A 15656-nucleotide genomic window follows, 5' to 3' on the forward strand; every position below is an offset into this window, starting at 1 on the left:
GCCTGGCTCTAACCACCCCAAGCCCCCAGGTGCCAATATGCCGTGAGAACCCTTCCTCAGGTGCCGCTTCACCAGGGCTTCCACGGCACAAACCACACTTCCCCGCTTTGTGAGGGGAAAGGGCCCTGTGCCCACGGACCATAACAACATGCCCACAAACCAAGACCCAGGGAAGCCTTCCACCCCCCACTGCTCACACCCATCTCTCATTTGAAGTGGAACTCTCACCGTGCTAATTAACAATAAATTAGAAATTTAATTAGGCTAGATTAAATTAAACCCAAACTTCTCTTCTGAGCAAAAAGACACACCTACATGGAACAGGAAATGATGCTCAGGTTAAAATATTTACCTGGACAAAACAGCACTTTTTCCCTAATACTAGAACGCAGAAAAGTTCAACATCTTATGACAGTCAAGTGCAAGGTAAATCTGACTTCGGTGTTTCTGAAGCTGATCCTGCCAAGGTCGGGCTACGATTTACAGCAGTCTCTCCTATTAGTATCCTTCTGTGTTTTTACTTATTTTTAAAAAAAATTAAGGTAAGTCTGCACTGAACGTCCTTTAACCCCTGCAAAAGTTCTGAGTGGCTGAAAGTCACTGGGTTCTCACAGGGTCTTGAGACCACATGGTTTGAGTCACAGGAACGTGCTGGCCCATCTCCAAACCGGGAGAGCTGGACAAGTGCTACAGGCCTAACTGTCCAAAGGGCCCATGGCAGCAGCCTTGCCACTGCGCCTGAGAGCACCAGCACGTCTCTAATGGAAATCCCATTATGAAGGAAAATGCGCTTTTGCTTTTTGAACTGTGGCCAGGAGGAAGGCCGACAGCACAATGCCAGGGCCTATTCTAGCTCTGTGTTTCCAAAGTGCTCATTCAACATGACACTCACAGGACAGGGACAGGGGTTCCAAAGTCTGGTTCATCTGAGAAGTGGTTTCCAAGAGGTCCTTGGGCCTCCCCCACCCTCTGCTCCCCACAGAACATCTAGTCTCTCAGAACAAACCCAAAAACCACACCCGAGAAGAGGATGGACTGTTCTACGTGAAGCCCTGAGGGCGGCAACACGTGATACAGGTCATTGCACTGTCTCCACACACAGCACCCCAGCCTCCCTACACAGCAACAGTGTTGGACCCAGCTTGTTAAGAAGTCAATAAAGCCTTAAAAAAAATCATCTTCCCCATAAATAAATCATTTTTGCAAGTAAAATAGTAGCTAGGAGGAAGAGGGGACACTAAGTCTCATTTTCTATGCCTCAGAAAACCACTGTTAGCCGACATGAACTGAGGAACTTTTCTTTTAGCTATCCCCTAAAAGCCTTGGCTTATGGTGATGAATTATAGATCAAATGCACTACAGACTGTCTTAAACTTTTCTTTTAACACACCCAGACACGCCCATTCCAACTTCCTTCTGTTAAACAGGCCACAGGCCCAGCAGAAATGGGCAGAGGTGAGAACATGACTTTGACTTTAACTTGAATTTCTGGTGGATATGTTTCTAGGTGCCCAGAAGAACTGGTAAAGAACTTCTTTCCTTTTATTACAACCCTCAAACACAACTGGGTTCCTATCACAATTTCCCACAAAGACTATATCCCTCCCCACATGTCAAAACAGCCAGAAAACAATTAACAAAATGGAAACAGTAAAGTCCTTACCTAACAATAGTTACTTTAAACATAAGTGGATTAAATCCTCCAATCAAAATACCCAGAACTGCTGAATGGATTAAAAAAACAAGATCCAGGGCTTCCCTGGTGGTGCAGCGGTTGAGAGTCCACCTGCCAATGCAGGGAACACGGGTTCGTGCCCCGGTCCAGGAGGATCCCACATGCTGCGGAGCGGCTGGGCCCACGAGCCATGGCCGCTGAGCCTGCGCGTCCGGAGCCTGTGCTCCGCAACAGGAGAGGCCCATGTACCGAGAAAAAAAAAAAACAAAAAATGAGATCCAATGGTATGCTGCCTATCAGAGACTCACTTTAGCTTTAAAGACACAGACTGAGAGCAAAGGGAATAAGATATTTCAGGCAAATGGTATTCAAAAGAAAAGCAGGCATAGCTATACTTATGTAAGACAAAACTGACTTTAAGAATGGTAAAAAGAGGCAAAGAAGGTCATTATATAATGATAAAAGGATCAATCAATCAAGAATATATAACAATTGTTGGAAATTCCCTGGCAGTCCTGTGGTTAGGACCTGGCACTTTCACTGCCAGGACCCAGATTCAATCTCTGGTCAGGGACCTAAGATCTTGCAAGCCATGTGGCGCAGCCAAAAAATAACAAAAAAGAATACATAACAATTGTAAATATTTATGCACCCAATCAGAGCACCCAAATATATAAGCAAAAACTAATAGAGCTAAAAGGAGAAATAACCTGCAATAAAATAATAGTTGGGGACTTTAATATCCTACTCTACAATAGACAGATCATCCAGACAGAGGATCTGTAAGGAAACAGGATTTGAACAACACTAGAGACTAAATGTACCTAATAGACATATACAGTTGACTCTTGAGCTGCATGGGTCCACTTATATGTGGATTTTTTTTTTTTCAATAAATACAGACTACAGTACTATACAATTCATGGTTGGTTGAAACCACAGACACAAGGGCCAACTGTAAAGTTACATGCAGAATTTTGACTGTGTGGGGCTTCCACACCCCTCCCTATCCCCCATGTTTGTCAAAGGTCAACTGTATAAAACATTCTACCCAACAAAAGAATAGGCATTCTTCTGAAGCACACATGGAATATATTCTATGATAGACAATATGTCAGGCCAAAAAACAAGTCTTAGCAAATTCAAAAAGACTGAAATCATACCAAGTATCTTCTCCAACCAGATGGGATGAAACTAGAAATAATAAAAGGAGGAAAACTGGAAAATTCTTGAACATATGAAAATTAAATAACACTCACCTATGGGCTTCCCTGGTGGCACAGTGGTTGAGAGTCCACCTGCCAGTGCAGGGGACGTGGGTTCATGCCCCGGTCTGGGAGGATCCCAAATGCCGCAGAGCAGCTGGGTCCATGAGCCATGGCCGCTGAGCCTGCACGTCCGGAGCCTGTGCTCCACAACAGGAGAGGCCACGACAGTGAGAGGCCCGTGTACCGCAAAAAATAAAAAATAATTAAAAAAAAATAATGCTCACCTGAACAACCAATGGATCAAAAATGAAATTAAATTAAAGTATCTTGAGACAAATGAAAATGGAAACACAACAACACACCAAAAGTTATGGGATACAGCAAAAGCAGTTCAAAGAAGGAAGTTCATAGCAATAAACACCTACATTAAGAAATAAGAAAGATCTCAAACAACTTAACTCTACACCTTTAGGAAACAGAAAAAGAACAAACTGAGCCCAAAGTTAGCAGAAGGAAGGAAATAAAAAAAACTAGAACAGAAATAAATAAAACAGAGAAACAGTAGAAATGATTAACCAAACTAGGAGTTTGTTTTTTGAAGAGATAAACAAAACTGATAAACCTCTAGCTACACTAAGGAAGAGAGGATCCAAATCAACAAAACTCTAAACGAAAAAGGAGACATTATAAGTGATATACAAAGAATCATAAACAGCTACTATGAGCAACTATATACAACAAACCAGACAACATAGAAGAAATGGAAAAATTATTAGAAACATATAACCTACCAAGACCAAATCAGAAGAAATAGAAAATCTGAAAATACCAATTGCTAGAAACAATCAGTAATCAAAAATCTTCCAACAGGGACTTCCCTGGTGGTCCAGTGGCTAAGACTCCGTGCTCCCAATGCAGGGCGCCCAGGTTCGATCCCTGGTCAGAGAACTAGATCACACATGCTGCAATTAAAGATCCCACACACCGCAACTGAGACCCGGCATAGCCAAATAAATAAATTTTTTAAAAAATCTTCCAACAAAGAAAAGCCCAGGCCCAGATGGCTTCACAGGAGAACTTCACCAAACATGTAAAGAAGAGTTCATGCCAATCCTTCTCAAACTCTTCCAAAAAACTGAAGAGGAGGGAACATTCCTAAACTCATTTTATAAGGCTAGCATTACCCTAATATAAAAGCCAAAAAAGTACACCAGAAAACTAAAGGTCCATATCCCTGATGAATACAGATACAAAACTTCTCAATAAAATACTAGCAAACTGAATTCAGCAGTACATTAAAAAGATCATTCACCATCATCAAGTAAGATTTATCCTTGGGATGCAAGAATGGTTCAACATACATGAATCAATTTGGTATGTCACATTAATAAAATGAAAGAAAAAACTCATATGATCATCTCAAAAGATGCAGGAAAAGCTTTCCAAAAAATTCAACATCCATTCATGATAAAACACTCTTAACAAATTAGGTATAGAAGGAACATATCTTAACATAATAAAGGACATATATAAGTCCACAGATAAATGGTGATGGGAAAACTGGACATTCACATGTACAAGTATGAAACAAGACCCCTAACTTACACCACTCACAAAAATTAAATGAGAGTGGATTAAAGACTTAAATGTTAAGACCAAAATGCATATAACTCCTAGAAGAAAACACAGGAAAAAAGCTCCTTGACATGAGTCTTGGCAATTAACTTTTGGATACAACTAAAGCACAAGTAACAAAATCGCAAATAGACAAGTAGGACTATATCAAACTAAAAAGCTTCTGAACATCAAAAGAAATAATCAATAAAATGAAAAGACAATCTATGGAATTGGAGAAAATATTTGCAAACCATTTATCTTATGATAAGAGGGTTACTATCCAAAATATATAAAAAACTCATACAACTCAATAACAAAAAAATAAATAATAATCCAATTAAAAGATGGACAAAGGACCCAAACAGACCTTCATCCAAGTAAGATATACATATACAAATGACCAACAGGTACCTGAAAAAATGCTCAACATCACTAATCATTAGTGATGCAAATCAAAAGCACAATAAGCTATCACCTCACACCTGTCAGAATGGCTAGTATCAAAAAGAAGAGATAACAAGTGCTGGTGAAGATGTAGAGAAAATGGAATCCTTGCGCACTGTTGATGGGGTTGTAAACTGGTACAGCCACCGTGGGTGGAAGTTCCTCCAAAAGTTAACAGAAACTACCATACGATATTGCAATTTTACTTCCGGGAATATATCCGAAGGAAACAAAAAACACTAAGTCAAAAAAGAAAGATCTGAACCCCCATGTTCACACAAGCATTATTTACAATAATCAAGACGTGTTCCCCATTGTTCCCTAGTGGATGAATGGATACACGCAGATATACATACACACATACACACACACACACACACACACACACACACACACACACACACACGCACAAACCTTATTCAGCCATAAAAAAGGAGGAAATTCTGTCAGTTGCAACAACATGGATGGACCTTAATGGCATTATGCCAAGTGAGAAAGTCCTACAGAGTAAGCAAATGCCAAATGATCTCATTTATATGTAGATTGTTAAAAAAAAAACCTCACAGAAAAAGATCAGATTTGTGGTTACCAGAGGTGTGGGCCAGGGTAAGGGGAAATTGGACAAAGGTGGTCAAAAGGTACAAACTTCCAGTTTTAAGATAAATAAGTACTAGGGATGTAATGTACAGCAAGAGGACTACAGATAGCACTGCTGTATGATACATGTGAAAATTGTTAAAAGTAAATCCTAAGGAGTTCTCATCACTTGTGTTTGGTATCTATATGAAATGAGTGACATTCAACTTACTGTGGTAATCATTTTATGATATATGTAAGTCAAATCTTATGCTGTGCATCTTAAACTTACACAGTGCTGTATGTCAACTGTATCTCAATAAAACTGGTGGGGGTGGGTATGTATAGACCAGAAAAAGTAGGCATACTTGGAGATAAGCCAGCTCTAGATTTTTTTTTTTTTTTTAAAGAGAACTAGTTTATGCCATAAAATATTAAAGCTCTTCCTTACTAGCAAAAATCCTCTACAAAGCTGAGTTTCCCATTTTCTAAATTATCCTGAGGAGTCTCAGTTTTATATCTTCTCATGCCATATTCTGGGGCTTGGATATAAGAAAGAGGTAAGATCACACTGAAATAGGATGACACTGAAAATGGATGAGAAGTAAACAAAAAGGATAAAAACTAAAACAGCAGAAAGGCTCCTTGTCATCTGCACAAAGTACTTACTGCTTTGGGCTTTCATCATACCTTTTTTGAGAACAGCACACCTTGCTTTTATAATCTACTACGATGTGATATGAGAACCATAACGATCACCCCAAAGGGCCACCACAGACCGTAAAACAAGCACAGATAAGGAAAATGGGTAGTTTACCACAGAATGACGGAATGCCCATAGATTTCCCCAAAAGTCACCACAACGCTTAACCCACGTGTGACAGCAGCTCTCCTGAGCTCAGCCAGGGACGGGGAGACAGAGGGAGCCTCCGAAAGAAGAACCTCAGGGCCAAGCCCCATCAGGGCTGGGACACAGTCAGGTCTTCATCCTTGCTGGAGACGGCATGAGAACATGACTTGCAAAATCCAAGAGGCTAAATACTGATTTATCCTTTGAAAAGCAAGCATTAAAAAAAATCACATGTAGTATACCTTTACTGCTTCACCTGCTACCAAGAGGCACACCTTGGGTTCCAACTTCCAACTGTGAAATCCACACGCTCAGCAATGCAGCCCAGACACCTCAGTCTCCGACAGCATTCCAGACACCACCTGTGGGAGTCAAAGACGAGCTGCCACCCGTCACTGCCAAGAATGGAAAGAAGCAAACTGAACTCACTGACATCTCAGAGCTCCTTCTACAACGATTTTATTATAAATATGCTCTTTTGGAATAAACAAATACTGCATTCAAGACTATCGGCAAACCTGTTCTAAGGTAACGAAAAGGAAAATGGAACCAGGAACCACTTAGAAGTAGAGATAAATAGCAAAGACACCGGCATGCCATGCTGAGCGCCTTTCCCCCAAGAAGTAACAGGAGGTTAACAAGGGACATAACATTTCTCATTAGCCCATTAATGAAAATAAGCTTTGAGTTTGGTAATTTGCACTAGTTCTGTAAACTGAACTGCTCCTGTCCTTGGTCCTAAGAAGTAGAATGGGAAGACGGTCAGTCTTCAGATCCCAGCGTCAACAAGGAAGATCTTGACTTTGTAACTCTTTGCTCTCAGACAAAACTGTTCACTACTTGCCAGGAGTGATGTCAGAGTAGTCCTTCAGCACCCCGGCCAAGTGCTCATTGTGAGTTTTAAACCGTCGCTTTTTCTGTGAAGCTGGCTTTTTCCTTCTCTGAATAGGAGCCTACAGGAAAAGGTAAAGACAGTTAGAAAGAACGGCTACTCAGAGAGGTAATATGGGGAGGATTTACAAAAGATGCCCCAGAAACCAGCGGCAAAGAGATGCAGGGTTTGTGACCTTTTTTCTGTTCTGCAGCCCAGCCTCACACACACCAATCCACACGATCCTGGTTCAAAAACACAAACCAGGGCTTTCTGTTAACAGTGAAGTGCACCCCTCCACCTGGAATAAATGGGCTGGCACGAAAACCAACCACAACTACTGTAGGCACCGAGTGGATAAAAAGAGAGGCAGTAAATCTCTTTTGTTTTGCATCTCTATTATCAGGTTTAAAATTTTATCCACCATTTAATTACCAATAAAACAAAGACCCGAAGCAAATACAGCAAAATAGAGAGAGATGGGCAAATTGGGAAGTGGATGAACACAGAAAGATTTGTTAAATATTATCCTCTTTTCTTCACGGTATTCCTGAAATACTAATATCACATAATAGTAACAAACTGAGCAATGACAAGAAACCATGAAGTGCTGCAATCACACTGATTCTCGGAGACACTGGCAATACATTTGCCCTTTTAAAGGAGTCCTAAAACTTTACTGAATAAAACACAAAGTCACACACAAGTCCAGCTACAAGGCACGATGGCGGACAAGGGAAAGAGGGTGTTAGTGAAATATTTCTCATCCTGGCTTTGTCCCTGGACTGCAGAGAGCTGGTCAGCTGGTACAAGGAACTCACAGGACTTCATTCAATTACAAACCCCTCCAATGAGCAGGATTTGGGGGCTATAAAGACAGTAATATCTGGTTCCGAAGGGATCTGACAGTCAACAAGGACACTTCAGTGTGATCAGAGCTAAGGCAAAGCCAGGCACCGAGACCACTGGGCTCCGGGAGCAAGAGGGCTTGGGGGGTGGGATGAAGATCATAAAGGCCACAATGATGAAGCAGGCCCCGGGCGGGAACTGGGAGGACAACACGTGGGCACTACACGTCCTGTGGCTGGAGCTGAAGAGCAGGCACTGACTGCCCGGGAGGCTCTCACATACCTGGCGAGCAGCACCTGAGGGCAAAGAGATCCGCTGGCCCTCGATACACCAGACGTGATCTGAGTGCATCTGACCAAGGTCACGGGATTAGGACACAGAAAAAACTGGAAGGGAGACCTACCTACCTACCTGCTCCTTCTGAGAGCTGCACAGGAAGCAGGCTAACAGTTCAAAGAGCAGAGGATTACATTTTCTTCTAGAGGGTACATACCACTTTCTTTGGTCCAGATTCCTGCATGGAAGAAATACCCTGTCGCTTCAGATACTCTTCAATTTTCTCCTCATCCATTGAATCCACAGTGACACTCCTCCACAGTTTCTGAAACTCTGTGCCAACAAGACAGTAGTTACCGCACAATAGATGTTTACAAGCTATAACATCTCAGTGTGATCGAAATCAGGCTTCAGTGTTATCTCCTCTGATCTCAATTAGCACATCTGGGACTTCATTAGGAAACAAAGGAAGACAGGAACATTCAGATGCTGGACACAGAGCAGCAGAAGGGCCTGGGAACATGACTGCATCCCCACAGACCAGACCAGCACTGCTCTATTTTTAGAGCCTATAAATGAAGGGCCATGTGACTGAGCCTCCCAGCTTTCCTGGGAAGAAAGGCAGCTGACCCTCTCCTTTAATTCCAGAAATCAGTTCTCCACTGAAATAGTTCAAATTCCTGATCATCTCTCATGAGCTCAGTATACCCCACTTCCTCTCCTACAGGAGAAGAGAAACACACAGGGAGATGAAGAACCAAAGTTTTATACGGAGTGACGAGTTACAACAGCTTATCTGCAAAAAAGGCCTTTTGAAATCACATACATGGGGGATGGGTGACTAAGAGGTCATAAAAGTGAGGGAAGGAATACTGAGACAGTAACACTGTCTCACATGCTCTGGCAGACACAGGAGAAAGGCCTTCCGTCCAGCCTACTCCTTGTCCTCAGAGACCCCGGCCCCTCTGCCACACCACCATTTCTACAACTCAAAGAGATCACAATTGGGACATGTCCAGAATGAAACTCTTATGCATCTTAAATTCTGTCCCTAAAGACACGCTCAAACAACCAGGTTTCACTTCATTATTAACATCTACTTTCCAACACACAAAAAATGTATTATGATGGCAAATCATAAGACATTTGTACTCTGGATGGTGAAAAAGGAAAAGTTCGCTGGGTGCCCTGAGGCCGCGGGCTGGGCCTCCTGCTCACCGAAGACCTCTCGGGCAGGCCCACGCCCATGCCCACTCACACACAACACCACCTACCCCCATCCCCACCCGCCTCCCCGGCATGGCATCCTGGGGGCCTAATCCAGGTGGTGCCGGCACCACCCCCTCCCTGGCTTACTTTCAGGTAAAAAGTGAGAACAGAGAGTGGTCCATTCACAAGCTGTAAACAAAGTAGGCACGCAATACTGTGCTGGACCAGACTGTTCTCTTTCCTATTTCATACGTATTATATGAAGCAAACGATGCTTTAACAGCTGGGGCTCCAGTGATTCTCAGGAAATCTGTTTTCTGCCACACACTGAAAAGCTTTTTGCTGACGGTGACCAAATGCAAAAATGACAATCTACTACAAAGAATTCAACCTGGGCACAAAGTTATTTCAATCCAAAACATCTCTAAATAAAAAATTTTTTAATTTATTTCGATACATTAGGAGCTCTTTTTCCTATATGCTCCCTGGACTTGCATCTGCATAGATTACAGAAACCAGTTAACAGATGACAATCAATTGTTTGCATGACTTTCTCAGCCCCTTGAAGGGCTATAAGCTCCTCGGGAGCGGATATTCTAGTTCAAGTTTCCTACTATGGCTGGCACTGAATTTAGCACATCCTCAACAATTTGATCACTGAACATATGAAATGTTGTTCTCTGGGCATCACAGAATATGTTTTCTTGTTACATTTTTAAAACTTTTAAATTTTAAAATAATTTTACATTAACAGAAGAGCTGCAACATTAGTACACAGAACTCTTGTACAGGCTTTGCCCAGCTTTCACTAATGTTAACACTGTACATGATCTTAGTAAAATTATCTAAACTAATAATACAAGCCTATTAACTAATCTACAGGCCTTACTCACATGTCACCAGTTTTAGCACTTGCGTCCCCATCCTGGTCGTCCTGGTCCGGCACCCCACCTGGATTCCCACTGTGTTTAGCTGCAGTGTCTCCTTGCTCCAGGCTCTAAGTGTGCCCAGTGTATCCTCATCTCTCAGCACCATGACACTTCTGAGGAGTTTCTGTAGTTATTTTATACAACGGCCCTCAATGTGCGGTTGTCTGCTATTCCCTTGTGATTAAACTGAGGTTATACATTTTGGGCAAGAACATCACAGAGAAGACACTGTGCCCTTCTCAGGACCTAACATCAACGGTCCATGATGTTCACATGTCTTATTACTGGGGCTGTTAGAATGATCACTGGTTAACGTGGTGTCTGTCAGATTTCTCCACCATGAAGCTATTATTTTTCCCTTTGTAATTAATAAGCACCCTGTGGGGAGATCTACTGAGACTATGCCTAAACACCCTGTTTCTCAGCACACGTTAGCTCACTAATTTCAGCATCCATTGATGGCTAGTGCCTACAACAACTGATCCTTGTGGGTTTGCCTAACGGCATGTTACTTCCATCATTCCTTTCATACGTATGGATTAGAATTCTACTATAAGGAAGACTACTGAATAAATAGATTGGATGCTCGATCCAATCTATTTATTCAATTGTTAACTTAGTATGGATTCATGCATATTTAATTTCATGGATTATAATTCATTATTATTTATTTTCTTGTTCAAATATCCTGGCTTTGGTCATTGAGTCCCTTCAAATTGTCCCTGGCTCTTTTTGACTTGCTTCCCTTTTTTGTTGTTTGGGGTTTTTTTGAGCATTCTCTCACTTTCTGGTACTAAAACTTGTTCCAAGCTCAACTTGCATTTCCCCAAACTTGGAATCAACTCTTCGCCAAGGAGTCCTGACTCCTTTTACTGGAGAATGGTATTTAGAAACCAAGATGTAGGCCTCCTAGTCTCTTTTTCTAGAGATCACTTTTTTTTTTGAAAACAGCAAATGATTAGGGTACATCAAATTTAAAGACAAATGATTTGTTTTAGGAGATTATCTCCAAGTATCATGAAAGTCAGTCAGGATCTAAATTATAAGGGTAAATAATATAGGAATTGTTTAAAAAATCTGCTGTCTTTTAACAGAAAAGAAAACAGGCTAGAATTTTAAAACTCAGATTTGACCCTTTCAGCTGAAGGAAACCCTGTCCTACTTGAGCTAAGAATGAAAACTGTGTAACAGAAAGTATGCCAGAGAAGGAAAGAAAATAAGCAAATTCATTAATAAGGCTTTACTTAAATTCCTAAATAACTCATTCATATTTTGGCTACACCCAGAGATTTCCTATGAAATACAAAACTAGCAGAATTACAGACTGTGGCGACAGATGGCCTGGGTGTGGAACCCAGTTACCCCATTTACTAACTATGTCACATGGGACAAGTTACTTAACCTCTCTGCCTCAGTTTTCTGATCTGTAAAATTGGGATAATATGTATTTCATAAAGTTGTGGGGATAAAATGAGTTAATATCTATAAAGCACTGAGAATAATGCCTGCAAAGGAAAAAGCACTATCTATATCTGTCATAGTTACCATCATCCTCTGAGGTCTATCATCTTTATTTCTGAGTGCTAACGCCTTTAAGGAAGGCAGATCAATCTGGCTTCTTTCAATAAGCATGACTCATCTGAGATTCATCCATGTTGTTGGGCATGTCAGTACTTCGTTCCTTCTTATTGCGAAGCTGTATTCCATTGTAAGGATGTACCACACTTAGGGGCAATGAAGGGACGGTTAAAGGGCATCTGAGTTGTTTCCAGGTTTTGGCTGTTACGAATAAAGTTGATATGTACATGGATTTTGAGTGAACTTGGGTAAAAACCTAAAAGTGGGACAGCTGGGTCCTACATACAGTTATACGTATTACAACATACTAATAAATATGACACTTGACCTACACGTCACATTACATGCAAAAATTAATTCAAAATGATCAAAGATCTAAATATAAGAGCTAAAACAGAAACTCTTTGAAGAAAAAACGGAAGTAAATATTGGTGCTGTTAGATTAGGGAATGGTTTCTTAGATATGACACAGAAACACAAGCAACAAAAAGACAAATTCATAAGGGCTTCCCTGGTGGCGCTGTGGTTGAGAGTCCACCTGCCGATGCAGGGGACACAGGTTCGTGCCCCGGTCCGGGAAGATCCCACATGCCGCGGAGCGGCTAGGCCCGTGAGCCATGGCCGCTGAGCCTGTGTGTCCGGAGCCTGTGCTCCGCAACGGGAGAGGCCACAACAGTGAGAGGCCCGCGTACCACACACACAAAAACAAACAAACAAACAAACAAAAAGACAAATACATAAATTGTACCACATCAAGATTAAAAACGTTTGTATCTCAAAGCACACCAACAAGAAACTGAAAAGACAACTCAGAGAATGGACAATATTCACAAAACATAACTCTTTTAACAGACCTGTATCCAGAATAAAGAACTCTTTAAAATTCTATAATAGGACCTTCAAGATGGCGGAGGAGTAAGATGTGGAGATCATCTTCCTCCCCACAAATACATCAAAAGTACATCTACATGTGGAACAACTCCTACAGAACACCTACTGAATGCTGGCAGAAGACGTCAGACTTCCTAAAAGGGTGCACAAGGAGAGGGGATTCAGAGCACCACCTAAACGAGCTTCAGAGACGGGCGCAAGCCACAGCTATCAGCGTGGACACCAGAGACGGGCATGAAACACTAAAGTTACTGTTGCAGCCACCAAGAAGCCTGTGTGCGAGCACAGGTCACTATCCACACCTCCCCTCCCAGAAGCCTGTGCAACCTGCCACTGCCAGGGTCCTGAGATCCAGGGACAACTTCCCCAGGAGAACACACAGCATGCCTCAGGCTACTGCAGCATCACACTGGGCTCTGCTGCCACAGGCTCACCCCGCATTCCGTACCCCTCCCTCCCCCGGCCTGAGTGAGCCAGAGCCCCCCGAATCAGCTGCGCCTTTAACCCTGTCCTGTCTGAGCAAAGAACAGATGCCCCCAAGTGACCTACACGCAGAGGCAGGTCCAAATCCAAAGGTGAACCCCGGGAGATGTGCGAACAAAAGAGGAGAAAGGGAAATCTCTCCCAGCAGCCACAGGAGCAGCGGATTAAATCTCCACAATCAACGTGCTGTACCCTGCATCTGTGGAATACCTGAATAGACAATGAATCATCCCAAAACTGAGGCGGTGGACTTTGGGAGCAAATGTAGACTTGGGGTTTGCTTTCTGTGTCTAATTTGTTTCTAGTTTTATGTTTATCTTAGTTTAGTATTTAGAGCTTATTATCACTGGTAGATCTGTTTACTGATTTGGTTGCTCTCTTCCTTTTTTTAATATATATATTTTTCTTTTTTCCCTTTTCTCTTTGTATATGCTTCTTTGTGTGATTCTGTCTGTACAGGTTTACTTTTACTATTTGTCCTAGGGTTCCGTCTGTCCTTTTTTTTAAAGTATAGTTTTTAGCACTTGCTATCATTGGTGGATTTGTTTATTGGTTTACTTGCTCTTTTTTAAATTACTTTTTAATTTTAATAACACTTTTTTATTTTAATAACTTGTTTCTTTCTTTTTTTTCTTTTTCCCCTTTTCTTCTGAGCTGTGTGGCTGACAGGGTCTTGGTGCTCTGGCCAGGTACCAGGCCTGAGCCTCTGAGGTCAGAGAGCCTAGTTCAGAACACTGGTCCACCAGAGACCTCCTGGCCTCTCATAATATTGGAGAGACCTCTCCCAGAGATCTCCATCTCAATGCTAAGACCCAGCTCTACTCAACGACCAGCAAGCTCCAGTACTGGACACCCCATGCCAAACAACTAGCAAGACAGGAACACAACCCCACCCATTAGCAGAGAGGCTGCCTAAAATCATACTAAGTTCATAGACACCCCAAAACACACCACCGGACATGATCCTGCCCACCAGAAAGACAAGATTCAGCCTCATCCACCAGAACACAGGCACCAGTCCCATCCACCAGGAAGCCTACACAACCCACTGAACCAACCTTACCCACTGAGGGCAGACACCAAAAACAATGGGAACTATGAACCTGCAGCCTGCAAAAAGCAGACCCCAAACACAGTAGTTAAGCAAAATGAGAAGACAGAGAAATATGCAGCAGATGAAGGAACAAGGTAAAACCAACCAGACCAAACAAATGAAGAGGAAATAGGCAGTCTACCTAAAAAAGAATTCAGAGTAATGATCCTAAAGATGATCCAAAATCTTGGAAACAGAATGGAGAAAATACAAGAAACACTTAAGAAGGACCCAAAAGAACTAAAGAGCAAACAAACAATGATGAACAATGAAATTAAAAATTCTCTAGAAGGAATCAATAGCAGAATAACTGAGGCAGAAGAATGGATAAGTGACCTGGAAGATAAAATCGTGGAAATAACTACTGCAGAGCAGAATAAACAAAAAAGAATGAAAAGAACTGAGGACAGTCACAGAGACCTCTGGGACAACATTAAATGCACCAACGATCGAATTATAGGGGTCCCAGAAGAAGAAGAGAAAAAGAAAGGGACTGAGAAAATACCTGAAGAGATTATAGTTGAAAATTTCCCTAACATGGGAAAGGAAAGAGTTAATCAAGTCCAGGAAGCACACAGAGTCCCATACAGGATAAATCCAAGGTGAAACACACCAAGAGACATATTAATCAAACTATGAGAAGCTATACAAAGAAAAAATATTAAAAGCAGCAATGGAAAACCAACAAATAACATACAAGGGAACCCCCAACAGGTTAACAGCTGATCTTTCAGTAGAAACTCTGCAAGCCAGAAGGGAGTGGCAGGATATACTTAAAGTGATGAAAGGGAAAAACCTACAACCAAGATTACTATACCTGGCAAGGATCTCATTCAGATTCAACAGAGAAATCAAAAGCTTTATAGACAAGCAAAAGCTACAAGAATTCAGCACCACAAAACCAGCTTTACAACAAATGCTAAAGAAATGTCTCTAAGCAGGAAACGCAAAAGAAAAAGACCAACAAAAACAAACCCAAATCAATTAAGAAAATGGTAATAGGAATATACATATCACTAAACACCTCACATGGAAATGAATTAAATGCTCCAACCAAAAGACAAAGACTATTTGAATAGATACAAAAACAAGACACTTAAATATGCT

General features: G+C 41.7%; 1 protein-coding gene across 1 annotated transcript in view; it reads right to left on the reverse strand.

The window, feature by feature from the left end:
* Positions 1-6806: 6806 nt before the first annotated feature.
* GTF2E2 (general transcription factor IIE subunit 2) overlaps positions 6807-15656 on the reverse strand; it is a 68942-nt gene continuing 60092 nt past the window's right edge. Inside the window, exons 7-8 of the mRNA XM_059049294.2 lie at positions 8584-8699; positions 6807-7323 (exon numbers count right to left, since the gene is read on the reverse strand). Of these exons, the coding sequence (XP_058905277.1) occupies positions 7207-7323; positions 8584-8699 (233 nt within the window). The 3' untranslated portion in view covers positions 6807-7206. The remainder of the gene's footprint in view (positions 7324-8583; positions 8700-15656) is intronic.

Source organism: Kogia breviceps, chromosome 20, assembly GCF_026419965.1.
Source record: "Kogia breviceps isolate mKogBre1 chromosome 20, mKogBre1 haplotype 1, whole genome shotgun sequence".
NCBI lineage: Eukaryota > Metazoa > Chordata > Mammalia > Artiodactyla > Physeteridae > Kogia > Kogia breviceps.